The sequence below is a fragment of the Babylonia areolata genome, chromosome 8 (assembly GCF_041734735.1).
Source record: "Babylonia areolata isolate BAREFJ2019XMU chromosome 8, ASM4173473v1, whole genome shotgun sequence".
Taxonomy (NCBI): Eukaryota; Metazoa; Mollusca; class Gastropoda; order Neogastropoda; family Buccinidae; genus Babylonia; species Babylonia areolata.
The window spans coordinates 35458890-35472277 of NC_134883.1; the positions used below are offsets into that span (position 1 = coordinate 35458890).

The 13388-nt window shown below is 45.6% G+C and overlaps 1 protein-coding gene across 1 annotated transcript in view; it reads right to left on the reverse strand.

Moving 5' to 3' along the window:
• Window positions 1-884: 884 nt before the first annotated feature.
• Window positions 885-13388, reverse strand: part of LOC143285164 (uncharacterized) — a 161257-nt gene continuing 148753 nt past the window's right edge. The window contains exons 4-7 of the mRNA XM_076592395.1: window positions 10781-11032; window positions 4363-4569; window positions 2775-3041; window positions 885-2443 (exon numbers count right to left, since the gene is read on the reverse strand). Of these exons, the coding sequence (XP_076448510.1) occupies window positions 1241-2443; window positions 2775-3041; window positions 4363-4569; window positions 10781-11032 (1929 nt within the window). The 3' untranslated portion in view covers window positions 885-1240. The remainder of the gene's footprint in view (window positions 2444-2774; window positions 3042-4362; window positions 4570-10780; window positions 11033-13388) is intronic.

Here is a 13388-nt window from a genome sequence, read left to right on the forward strand (position 1 = left end):
ACAGAATTATCAGAGAAGAAACAGGGAAGAAATTCACAGGCTCCTGTTGATCTCTGGACCTCCGCTTGTCATGCACACCTTCATGAGGAAAGACGGTGCTAAAGTTTCAACTAGAAGGCATATCCTGAACACATGACTTTGCTATTGAAATACTTCATGGATATGTACCTGGCTTCTTCTGACAATCTTCAATGACAACTGACACTGAATATGATTTGTATAGATTGCGCCAAAATGACAGCATGCTCCAGTCTTGGTGAGAAAGAGAGAGAGAGAGAGAGAGAGAGAGGGAGATGATCTCCTTCACTGTCAGGGAAAGGCATCTGATAAACCCAAATAGTTCTTTGGATACACTGGCCTTTACACATGAACTTTTTCTGAAAATGCTTTACAAAGCACTGAAAATTTCCACGGAGTGCTCAACAAGTTTTTTAAGTCACTAAGAGAATTGAAATGTTCTGAATTAAGTCAACAAGGCTTAGATATCCTTAAAACCAGAACCTGGACACTCAGTGACCGCACCAAAACTTTTCTGATGCTAATGCAGGTCATTGTGGGAGTATGCGGCTACTCTTTGAGAGTATGTGGCAACTTATGTCTCTCGCCTCCCCACCCCACTTCCTGACCCTGACACATTCAGTATCATCATGTCCACTCACGCTGAACACGAAATAAAAACATCACCGTGCACTGACATAACCACACCTCCTGTCTGATGAAATAATCTCATACCACAATCAAAAACTGACACAGCAAACATACTGCCAACCCTTCAGCAAGACAGTCACGTTTGACATTAACATAAAAACGTATGGTTTCCCCCACCCCCCCTTCCCTCCCCCAGCCTTTATCCAACGTATTGAATTTTGACAGGTTTTTTCCTTTCATGTTTTGTGTCCTTTCTACAGTCCCTGTGAGGAACAGAGTTCTCTGTGTCCTGTCATCTCCAAGGACCGTGAATGTCACAAATATGGCCACACAAATCATTATGCTTCACTTCACAGTCACACAGACAACATCAGCCAACGTTACATCTGTATGCCTTTCAAACTGTGTTCCTCTTTTATATTATGTTCACTCTTTTATCGTTATCAAATATACTGATTTCTCTCCCTAGTGAGCGCACATCATCATGAAATCGCACCACAGACAAATCTTATGTCACTTTGTACTGTTTAATGCGATACTACTATGGACTGTTGATACACATTTTTCCAAGCAACTGACAGAAGCTTGACCACTAAGATATTACACACTGCTTGTTTTTCTTGTGGCGCCTGACTCTGGGCAGAGTCTGTCCCCCTCTGCCCGTCATTCCACCAATGCCCATGTCATCCACATAGGAGATCTTAGAGCCGGCTGGTCTGGGCCAGTCGTACCAGTCGTAGCCCCACTCGTCAGAATCACTAGAGCTGGAGCAAGTGCTGCAGCGATCGTCCTCGTAGCGCCCATAAGGGAACTGTCCTGTGGAGAAGGTCTCCGCCTCACGGCTGCGGCCCAGGTGGCTGGCGCGATGCTGGTGGGGTGGGGCCAGGGCTGCCGGCCGACCCTCGAAGGACTGTGACCTGGGGTACCCCCCACTGCCTCCCCCTGTTCCCCCGGGCTGCACGCCCCGCAGGTGGTGGTTTTGGGGGCGGGAGATGGGGTTCATCTTCTGGTCATCTGGCAGCGCCAGGGCGGAGGCTGGCATCCTGCGTGAACGGTGACCTTGACCCTGGCGGTCCACGCCCACGTTGGGGAGCTCGGGAAAGGAGCGCACGTTGTTGGGGTGGGCCTGGCAGTACAGTGGCACTGCGTCGTCATAGAAACGCACCCGGGTGTCGGAGGTATGGGCAGTGTGCTGACTCATGCCCGGCTCGTCAGCGGGCGTCTGCACCCCATTGGTGACGTTGACGGAGGCGTAGTGCACGCTGATATTCTTCTCTGACCCTGAGTGGCTGTGCGACTTGGAGCTGGGCTTGTCAGAACTGGGTGTCTCTGCCGGCCCACCTGCTGCTGACAGGTCTGGCAGGGAGAACTGAGACAGGCGATGTCTGGTCCGGGCCTCCTGAGGGGTGGGCAGGGCGTTGACCAGACCGTCCAGGTTCAGCTGGTACACGGTGCCTGCCTCCTGGTACTCCAGGCCCCCCATGGCTCCCTCCCCATACATTCCCGGGGCGTACACCTCCGAGTTGCTGGATGTGGCGTAGCCCTGGTCACGGTCTGAGGATGGCAGGGATTCCGGCAGTGTGTAGTGCTCCCTGAGCACCTGGTGGATGTCTGCCCGGCCCTCCTGCAGCACATGGGACACAGGGGAGCTGACCCGCACTGTGGCCTGCAGGTCCTGAAGGTAGTCCTCCGCTCGTCGCGGGGTCTGGGTCTGCATGGAGCCAGCACGACTGCATGCTGCTGAGCAGTAGATGACGCCCCGCTTGGGCAGGAAGGGCTGTCCCAGCAAGCATTTCTGTTCCAAATGAAATTAGTAATGTATCAATCAATAAAGTATTTATAGATTTTGTTATAAAAACAAAAAAACAAAAACGAATTTGGGCATAACATCATACGTGCACACAATACCATGTTGTTTCACATGCATTTGTGATTATTTACAAAAATCATTCAAATCATGATGTACACAAACTAAAGTCAGGGCTAAACAAATTAGTGTGAAAGAGGTTATTAGGTCTCAAACAAGTTCACTAATTTAAAACATATACGTTGCATACAAAGGTAGAGAGAGAGAGAGAAAACAAAGAAAAAAAAAGAAGAAAACACACAAACGCAGGCCTACACACCTGACAGGTGTGACACTTGAAGCAGGCAGGGGTGGCATGCCAGTGCTGACCCTCGTGGGTCATCTGGCCCTGGTCCACGCCAATGTGTTCCCCACAGGTGTCACAGAACTCAGCAAACAGGTGCTCGAAGCAGATGCAGCAGTAGGGTCTGCCATCACGCATGATGTAGCGCTGCCCCCCCAGCTGCTGGTCACACTCCATGCAGCAGAAGTGGTGCATGTGCCAGCTGGCACCCTCCGCCTCTGTGCACTCATCCGCAAAGATGATCTGGGGATAAACATTGTAACAATAATCATAAATGTGTGGACAAACAATTATAATGAAGATGATGGTAGTAACAATAATAATAATTATAATTACAATAGTAGTAGCAATCAAAGATCATAATGATAACCAGAATAAAAAGATAATAATCATAATTATACATGTATCTAGATAGTGCTGCATCTTGTGAGGAGACAAATAAAAATTGCTTTCAAATCAGACATTCACACAAAACTCTCAATGAAAGGGATGAGCAAACAGAACTTTAATAAGGCTAGAGAAACTGAAAGAGGAAGGGAAAGGAAGAAGACATTTCTGGAAAGAGGTAGGTTTTAAGGCCAGACTTGAAAAAGCTGAGTACAGAGATTTGACAAAGCGAAAGTGAAAGTGAAATGCACTTGGTAAAACTCATCTTTGACTTCATTTTATGCTTATTATCTACTCTGAAAATGGAAGTGTGGTTGCCCGATACATCTGTCATCAGCTATACTTGTAAAAGACAACTGATATAAGTGAACATGGGAGCTGCAGCCCATGGATCTGCTCTGGACTTTTATAAATCTGTTTGGAATACTGAACAATGAGATTATAAAAGAAAAATTTGACAAATGTGCAAGTATGTTTCTTTCTATACTTTTTTTTCCCCCGTCAAAACTAATTTAAACAACAACAAAGTGTTTCTTACTCCGCCATTTTTTTGGGTTTTTTTTGGTGGGGAGGGGGGGCGGTATCTTAATAATAACCTAAAATAAGTCTTATTTGATTGTGTGTGTGTGTGTGTGTGTGTGTGTTGGGGTGAATAACCCAGCTTTAAGGGAGATAATTGAGAAGACTTTCAGTACTTGGGTTTGGAAGTGTGATTATTTCCCTTGGATCTCTGGTCCGTCCTCTCCATCAGAAAACGCACTCATACAGATTCACAACCAACTATCAGCTATATAATACAGAGACATGCAGACTTATATACACGAGAAAAAATAAATACATACACCCAATGAATGTAAATGCATTACATTTACAGATGATGTTAGCATGTGTGTATGCTGTGTCGCATCTTTGGTTTCAGGCACACACACACATTCACAGTCTAATATCATCTTAGATGAACAGACTATAAATAAATAAACGAAACAGCTTATACTCATGAAGGAATCTCCTTCAGAGATATTCCTCCGCATACTGTTTTCAGTTCCTTTTGAAAGAGATATTTCAATACTGATTTAAATCTGACGTGGACCAAATGTGATGAGGGTGAACTGATCTTTTTAAACACCCCTCCCACAAGTTCGCCCCCACCCACCCCCACAACAGTGAACACACCCACCTCATCACAGGCAGCACAGCGGGGCTTGAGGAGCTCAGCATGGTGACGGCCGCAATACAGAAGATGGTCATGGTGGAAGAAGTAAATGAGGTCGACCAGCAGTTCCCCACAGGTGTGACAGGTGAAACAGGCAGGGTGCCACACCACTTCTGGCCCGGCCCGCGACGCCAGCACCGCCATCTCCCCACCCTTGATGCCATTGGAGCACTGCAACATGGGATGACAGGGTTTCAGGGTTACTGCTACCTATGGTTATGTATACATACACAAGGGTGGGAGTGACTGATTTTGTAACACTGCACCACCATCTCCCCGCCCCTGGTGCCATTGGAGCACTGCAACTTGGGAGGGACAGGCTTTCTGGGTTTATGCAACCTATGTTATTAATAACACTTGGGTGGGAGTGACTGATTTTTGTAATACTGAGAAGAATGTGGCCAGATTCCATGGGCATCTTGACTGAAGTGTCTTAATACCAAAACACAGTAATAAAAAATGCCAATACAGAAATCCGTATCACATGGAAATCTTTTTAATATGGAACGGGAAATACTCTCATCTATGTACATATTTCTTTCTTCATTTTTTTGTGTATGGTTGCTTCTTTGTGTCACTCATTCTGAATCCCCAATATACAATATATACAGGATTGTTTTGTGGCATTCCCAATTGCTGTTTAAGCTCATTTTGTGTACACATGTACAATGAATGTGATGCAGAGTATGTTATGCACATGACCTTTAAAACTGTCATCACAATTAAACTTATAAGAATGGTTGTTAGGACTTATCCAGCTTGGAATATCTTTCAGGTTTGTTGTTCTCAACTAATAGATTTACTTTTCTTGTTCTCACTGATTTAGTGTCTATTCACAATCAGGTAGTTTTGACAAGTATGCATTCACTCATTCCAGCACACACACAGACACATAACCCCTTTATTCTACTCTCAAAGAATGACAAACATACATAAGCTTCCAGGTTCCTGACAGAAGACTGACTACAATGTCTTCCTCCTTCCTTTAAAAGAGCAGTGTGATTTGCTCAGACCAACCACGCCCACACCCCCTGTTCCTCTTTTCATCGCTCCATGAATAAAACATAGCAGTTTACTGACTGCAACAATCTGTCACGAGAGTGGATGAATCATCCCCAACATGTCTGCCTCTCCTGTCTGACCCAATGTGAATTTGCATAGTTGTGACAGGCATCATCCTGACAACTACATACATATGCTCTCTCGACATAACCATCACCATTGTAAATATCAACTATGTTTCCACATCTGGAATGAGTAAGAACTTAAACAATGAATTTTACTAACACTTTAGGTAAGTGATTATATCTACTCGAAAAATAAATGTTAAAAACAAAAAACAAAAAAACACGCACATACAATCTCTTGTGCAACACAAGAAGAATCTGTTTGTCTTCTCATTAGAACTGACAGGCCTTTAATTCATCATTAACAACTGGAAAAAACAACAACAAAAATGTACAGGAAAGGTGGTGGGTAGGAGACAAAGAGAAAAAAATATGGAGAGAAAGAAAGTAATATTTCCTCTTTATCTCTCTGTCTTTCGCCATATCCAAAGAGGTGCTAGCTGCCTAAAGACTCAGATAGATGAAGATTTGCCCGAAAGGTTGAGAATATCATATATTAATGACAACTGCTCATAATTAGCGTGTTCAAAAAAAGAAAAGAAAAAAAAGATGGATGGGAAATGTCAAGTGCACCAGCATATCGCGTCCAGATATTAATTTATTAGTGTCAGCCTCCATTTTTGATGGGAGGGGGGAAAAAAAAAAGAAAGAAAGAAAAGGAACCACAGTGAAAGAGGAAATGAGAGAGGAACAGAGAGAGGGGTCCAGTGTAGGAAGCAGAGAAGCATGGAGAACAAGGCGGAAAGTGAGTGGGTGGGTGGAAATAGAGTGGGGAAGGGGGTGGTGGTGGGAGACAAGGGAAGGAAGAAAGAGAGAGAGAGAGAGAGAGAGAGAGAGAGAGAGAGAGAGAAGGGATGGATGGACAGAGAGATGGGCAGGGAGAGAGAACATGAGAGAGAGAGAGAGAGAGAGAGAGAGAGAGTGAGAGAGAGAGAGAGAGGGAAACAAAGGGATGGACTGACAGAGAGATGGACAGGGAGAGAGAACATGAGAGAGAGAGAGAGAGGGGAGGGGGAGAGGGGGAGAAAAGAGAGGGAGAGAGAGAGAGAGAAACAAAGGGATGGATGGACAGAGAGATGGGCAGGGAGAGAGAACATGAGAGAGAGAGAGGGGGAGAAAAGAGAGGGAGAGAGAGAAACAAAGGGATGGATGGACAGAGAGATGGGCAGGGAGAGAGAACATGAAAGAGAGAACATGAGAGAGAGAGAGAGAGAGAGAGAGAGAGAGAGTGAGAGAGAGAGAGAGAGAGAAACAAAGGGATGGACTGACAGAGAGATGGGCAGGGAGACAGAACATGAGAGAGTGAGAGAGGGGGAGAAAAGAGAGAGAGTCTGGGAGATGGATGTGTTCATGGAGAGAAATGAAGAGACAGAGGGAAGGAAAATAGAGTGGGATGGGCTGAGAAATGAAGGGACAAAAGGGGAAAGCTGGATGAAGAGACATGGGGAATGGGAGCAGCAGATACATCGGAGGAGGAAGGGGTGGGCATAAAAGGGCAGAGAGGGGCAGTCACTCTAGCAGACAAACACGAGTATAAACAAAGAATGAGTAAAGAGAGAGGGTGACACAGAAAGGGGCCGGGAAGGAGAGAAAAACTGAGTGAGAGAATGAGGGCCAGAGAGTGAGAGAGAGATAGATGGAGAGTTTCAGTTTCAGTAGCTCAAGGAGGCGTCACTGCATTCGGACAAATCCATATACGCTACACCACATCTGCCAAGCAGATGCCTGACCAGCAGCGTAACTCAACGCGCTTAGTCAGGCCTTGAGAGATGGAGAGGAGAGAGAGAGTGTGTGGGAGACTCCGATAGAGAAGGAGAGAGCGAGCGAGCGAGCGAACGAGCGAGAGAGAGAGAGAGAGAGAGAGAGAGAGAGAGAGAGAGAGAGACAGACAGACAGACAGACAGACGGACAGACAGGGATGGGGAGACTAAAAGTCAGACACAGACACAAACTGAGAACACAAGTAATCTTTTCAAGACGTGTACACCCAGTAGGTCAGACAGACAGGGAGGGAACCGATCCCCTCACACATCCAATGGGTGCCAAAAGTTGAAGAAACACGAGACCCCACCAGGGCCTAAACCTACACCCGGGGGACATCTATCTGAAGCCGCCGTTAACACAAATGTTGCCTCCTCTTATCACCTCAAAGCCTTTTTTCTGCCTGAGGGCTTTGGGGAATGGGGAAAATAATTAAGTTACTCTGCTCCACTTTATATCTGTGTGTGTGTGTGTGTGTGTGTGTGTGTGTGAAGGTGTATGTGTTATACTGTGTGTGTGTGTGCGCGCGCGCGCGCAAGCGAGTGAGTGCATGTGCTTGCGTGTGTGCATATGTAAACATCATCATTCACAGATTCAGGAAGTGTTGGATGTTGTTTATTCCATCAAACAGGCCATTGTGATAATGGGTTCTGTCAACAGAACTGAGTGATGGGATACTGTCACTGAGCTGAATGCTTCTTCAGACAGGTCGGAACAATCCTGCAGTTTAAATCCTCCTGTGCTAGTGCCAGCATAGAACTTACACCAATGGAGGTATTGACTCTTTGGTACTGGTATGATGGCCTGGTGGTCAGACCATTGTACTCCCATGCTGAGTGTCTTTGAGGTGCTGGGTTCAAATCCAAGCCATTCTTGATGTGTCAAGTTGAACTTAAGGGTGACTGCTCTCCCTCTCTCTCATTTCCATTGCCCTCCTCTCGATCCCCCCCTTTCCCTCTCTCCTCCCCCCTCGCCCCTAAACCACCCTTTCTCTCTCTCTCAGCAAATCTCTTCCAGGACTACTAGCGGGGGGAAAGGTTGTCATGTATCACATACTACAGCTTTTCACTATCAGTCATCGCCTTTGAAAATGACGAATCTATTTCCAGTCCTACCCTCCTTTCAACTCTTCCATCCTCCCTCTCTCCCCCAACACGCACTGCTCCCGCTCATAACCCCACCCCCTCTCCCCTCCCCACTTCGCTCTTGAGGCAGAGATGAGCCCTGCGGGGCCAGTGCCGTCCAAAACATGGCAGCTCCTTTTTGCACCCACCTTTCCCCCAGATAAGCCCCACCTGACTGAATGCACGCGCTGAGAGAGACACAGATAAGCTCGCTTGAGAGGGAGGGGCATGGCTCCTGCTTTGGTATGGCACACCACTCGCGTCTATGAGTTGGTGTTCGGTGTGTGCATCGAGATAATGAATTGTGCTGTGTCAGTGAGCCCGTGGTGCAGGACCACAACAAATCCGGGAGGAATTTTGTTTTATGTCCAGTCACACATACTCCTGATTGTAGAATAACAAATCTGTTGTGTGAAATTTGGGCAGATTTTTTCGTGGTTTGTAGTTGAAGTCCTTAGTCACGTTTGGCTTTATCTTTGTGCACTGCTGTGAGTTTGTTTTTTGTTTTTTTTAAAGGAGATGATGATGATGACATATATTATCACCAACTGTAAGGCAGCAGTCACAATGCTCCCTTCACCAAAATCTCGTTACTCGCATCGACAGCCATAATTTCTTCATCGGTTGCGCAATTACGGTGGTAAATGAATATTATCCTTTTTAATTTCACTTCAAATCATCAGAAAATTAACAATTAACCCAGCAGCCATAAACATTTTTTTCATTTAATCATTTGAGAAAACTCACCATCACACTTCGTTCTTTCCCTTTTTTCATACTTTGGCATCAACAGTCTTTCATAGATTTTCAGGGGTACTGGGTTTGGTGCGCAGAGTTCAAACTAGGAGTAGGAAGCTGGAACACTGATTCCAAAGGTACAGTGGCTTCCAGGGAAACTTGTTGCGTCAGTCACTGGGTCTGCCTCACCTTTCAGGTAGCTCAGAACAACATCAAGGTGTACATAGGCCTAGTGGGCCCACTGGGGGTGAAGTGGTGGGGCCGTAATGGGGGTAAATTACCTGGGTCTTTCGGTTTACAGTGGCCATTAATTCCTGGGAACGGTTAGATAAGAGATGACTGAAGCAAGTTGTTTTGCCTTCAGAAAAAAAGGTGAGATACTCCCTCTTCCCCTCCCTCCCGGTCCCTATCACGCATACGTACACACATACGCCACGCTTTTTCTCTCGTACTTTAGAAAAGTAAACAGCCCCAATATGAATCCATTCCCTGAAGGCGATAAAAATAATACGGACGATGGGGCCAAATTGTCTGCTTGCAGAATGGAAATTAGATTTATGGCTGAGCGCACCAAATCGCACCAGTCTACTAATTAAATAAATTATGCTATGAAAAAAAAAGTTAGGGTGACGACTGCTAATAATTCCAATGTGATTTGGTGGACAAAACCTGTAGTTACAGATTTAATTCATTTTCATCTCTCCAAGGGAATGAATGATTACAACTGAAACAGAAGACCATATAAACACACACACACACAAAACAACAACTAATAAATAAACTGTGTCAATAACACCTACGTGTCTAGTACAAACAATAACAAAAACTTTTATATTGTGACTTGCTCTCTCCACCTCTTTCTTCTCAGCAAAGTTATCAGACGAAAACTGGACCATACTCATACTGGATCACCAGACAACACGTTACTACTTCTAATGACGTCATTTTCATTGGGCTGCTACGCAGCAGACAATGACGTAGGACAATGACTGAAAATTAGATGAAATCATTACCATGGTGTGGATGTCTGTGGTACATGCAGTACAGCAGCAATACAGTGGCAGTCAAAAGACTGAGTTTTTGCACGCACATATTACACACGCGCGCACACATTACCTTTAGCCCAACACAAAGACCGATATAGGCTGCTCTGCCATGCCATCAAACATGCATATGTAGGCGACATATGAAAGCAAATACAAAGAAGTAAATAAATAGGCCTACATTGTATGCACGTGTTTATGGGCTTGGATACAGGTCTATGGCTGCATTTATGTAATATTATGCACGTTGTGTGTATGTACCTATGTTTTGTTTTTAGCTGCATCTTCATGCGTACAATTGTGTTATGTGTTATGTTGTGTGGCAAAGTGTGTGTGTGTGTGCGTGTGTGTGTGTGCGCGCGCGCGCATTAAAAATATTGTACTAAAATGTTAAAAAGTATTTAATAATAATATCAGTACTACTACTACTGATTCTGCTGCTGCTGATGTTGATGATGATGATAATAATAATAAAAAAAACAACCCAAAAAACAAACAACAATAATAATACTTATACTGATGATGATAATAACAATAATAACAACAACAACACCAACAACAAAATCAACAGCCAAGCTACCCCCCTTACCTTGGCACACACGGAGGCAGTGGAGGTGAGAGGCAGAGGCTTCACACTGCCACGGCCCAGAGCTTCCTGCTTCCGCTGGGCGCTGAACATGCGCAGCTCATGCTTCTCCACGTCGGACAGGCCGTTGCAGTAGCGGACCTCGTTGTCGTGGGGCGGCAGCTGCTGCAGCAACTGACGGATGCGGTACTTCTCCCCCACACTGTTCAGGTGGGGCACCTTGTCATCAGTTAGGCAGCTGAAGTACCGGTGTACCTGCAATCAACAAAGAGAAAAGGTCAAATATATCAATAAAGGAATAAATAAATAAGTATATGAACACACACAAACACACACAGAGATGGGGGGTTGGTTCGTTCCTGTTTGTTCTGCACGTGTGGATGTGAAAGACACAAATCTGAATATGGGACTGTTGGATGGTCATTATCATATTGTTTATAATAATTATACTCATTTAATATTTCAAGGGGTGGGAAACAAAAGGAGACTGGCTGAGGAATGGAATGGTATAAATGTCGATAGGTTACAAAACACAGATAAGAGGGAGAGAGAGAGAGAGGGGTGGGGGTGGGGGAGACGGAGGGAAAACTGTTGTGCTCAATCTCTCCTCTTCCCCCCCCCCCCACCCCCGTACTCTTACAAAAAAAAAAAAAAAAAAAAAAAAAAAAAAAAAAAAAAAAAAAAGGTAGCTCTTTCTTCTCCCTGCAGGTAGCAGTCATGACGATTTCTGTCCAATACCACCAACCCCCTAGCCCGACACCCTGTAAACATTTATGATTATGTAAATCATGCGCCTATCACGATTCACCCCCTGTCCCTATTGGTTTACGCCCACTTTCACAACAAAGACCGCCAACTGAAACAAAGGTCGTCTTCCATCTGGAAGTCGTCCGGGTGCGAGCATGGCTGTGTGGGTGGGTGGGTGTGCTGATGTGATGCGGGTAGGAGCTTGTTTCTCTGCATTCGTATGCTACCGGCAGGTGTTATGGAAGAGTAAGGAGGGTACGGGTTTAATGGGGAGATGGTGATTCACAGTGTAGCGTAGCGCAGCGTAGTGTAGTGTAGTGTAGTGCAGTGTAGTGTAGTGTGTGAGTGCGTGCAAGCGTGCGTAAATGAAGGCGCAAGCATTTGAGTGTGTGTGGATGTGCGCGTGCGCACGTGTGTGTATTTGTACCACTCTCCTTATTAATGGCTTATCCCCGTCGGCAATTGGGGGAGCCGACGTCAACTTCGAATGTAACCAGTCCCTGACTCCATCCCCCCACTCCTCCACCCCCCATCTCCAGCCCCTCTTATTACCACCTCCGCACTATCTGATAAACGCACGAGTGCCGTAACGCACGACTGGATGTAAATCGATTGGTCGATGAAAACGCGGCCTGGACAAATGACAGGTCATAAGAACCGACCAATGAGAAGGCACGTACTATCATGGTCCTGCTAACTTGATTCCGACTCGATTCAGTCGCGGAGTGGAGGATGAAGACAGGGGCTTGGGGTTGGGGAAGGGTATGTGGGAGGGTGTGTAGAAAAAGACTAACGTTATATAAAAAAAAAAAAAAAAAAAAAAAAAAAGGGGGTGGGGGGGGGCGGGCAAAAGGAGGGATGGGTGGGGTGGAGGGAGGGGGGGGGGATTGGGTGTGGGGGGTGGGAGGGGATGGTAAGACGGGGAGGAGAAGGAAGGGATGAAGGAGGAACGAAACGAAACGAAACGGCAATTTTCTTTTACCGGGGTAATGAGATAAGCACAACAACAACAATGCTCGTTTTTGTGTGTGAGCTTTTTTGTGTTTTTCAAAGATATTTTTCTCTGCACCCACTCCTGGAAAAAACAAACAAACAAACAAAAAAAACCCATAAGGGGAAAAAAGAAGAAGAAAGTAAAACAATGAGAGAGGAAGAAGAGCGGGGGTCAAAGAGAGCGAGATAGTTGGGGAGAAAGAGGGCGGAGATGGAGAGAGAGAGAGAGAGAGAGAGAGAGAGAGGGAGGGAGGGAGGAAGGAGACACAGACAATGAGAACTCTCAGACTTCTAAACAATTATTCATGCACATTTTTTTAAGGGAGCAATCAGAGATCGACGAATAACGCGGGAAGAAAAAGCATCCAAACAATTCGTCAGAAACACCCTGTCTCCTCCCTCCCTCTCTCCCTCCTCCCACTCCCCCTCTGCACTGGTAGGTAGGCAAGATTCCAAAGTCATAATATATCTCTCTGTGCGTTTCAATTTGCAACGCAGCTGTGGCGTACAGACCGATTTACAACCGAAGACCTGTAAAAAAACCAACAACAAACAAATACGCAACAGCATAAAAAAGAAGCCAGAGGTTTTGTGACTTAAAGATGCCAGACACTTCGCTTTCCACCTCGCTCGCATTACTGATTCTGTTACTCGATGACTGATTCCGCACAGAAGACTGAAAAAACAACAACAAAAAACAAAAACAGCGCAAAAACGTACCCACCGTCTTGAAAATGTTTATGAATAATCATCAGCAAAATGCTTGAGAGAAATAGTGGAAGGGGAGGGAGGGAGTAATAATTTATCATACAACAAATGCAAACACGCACGCACGCACACACACATACACACACACAGACCAAAACGCTTC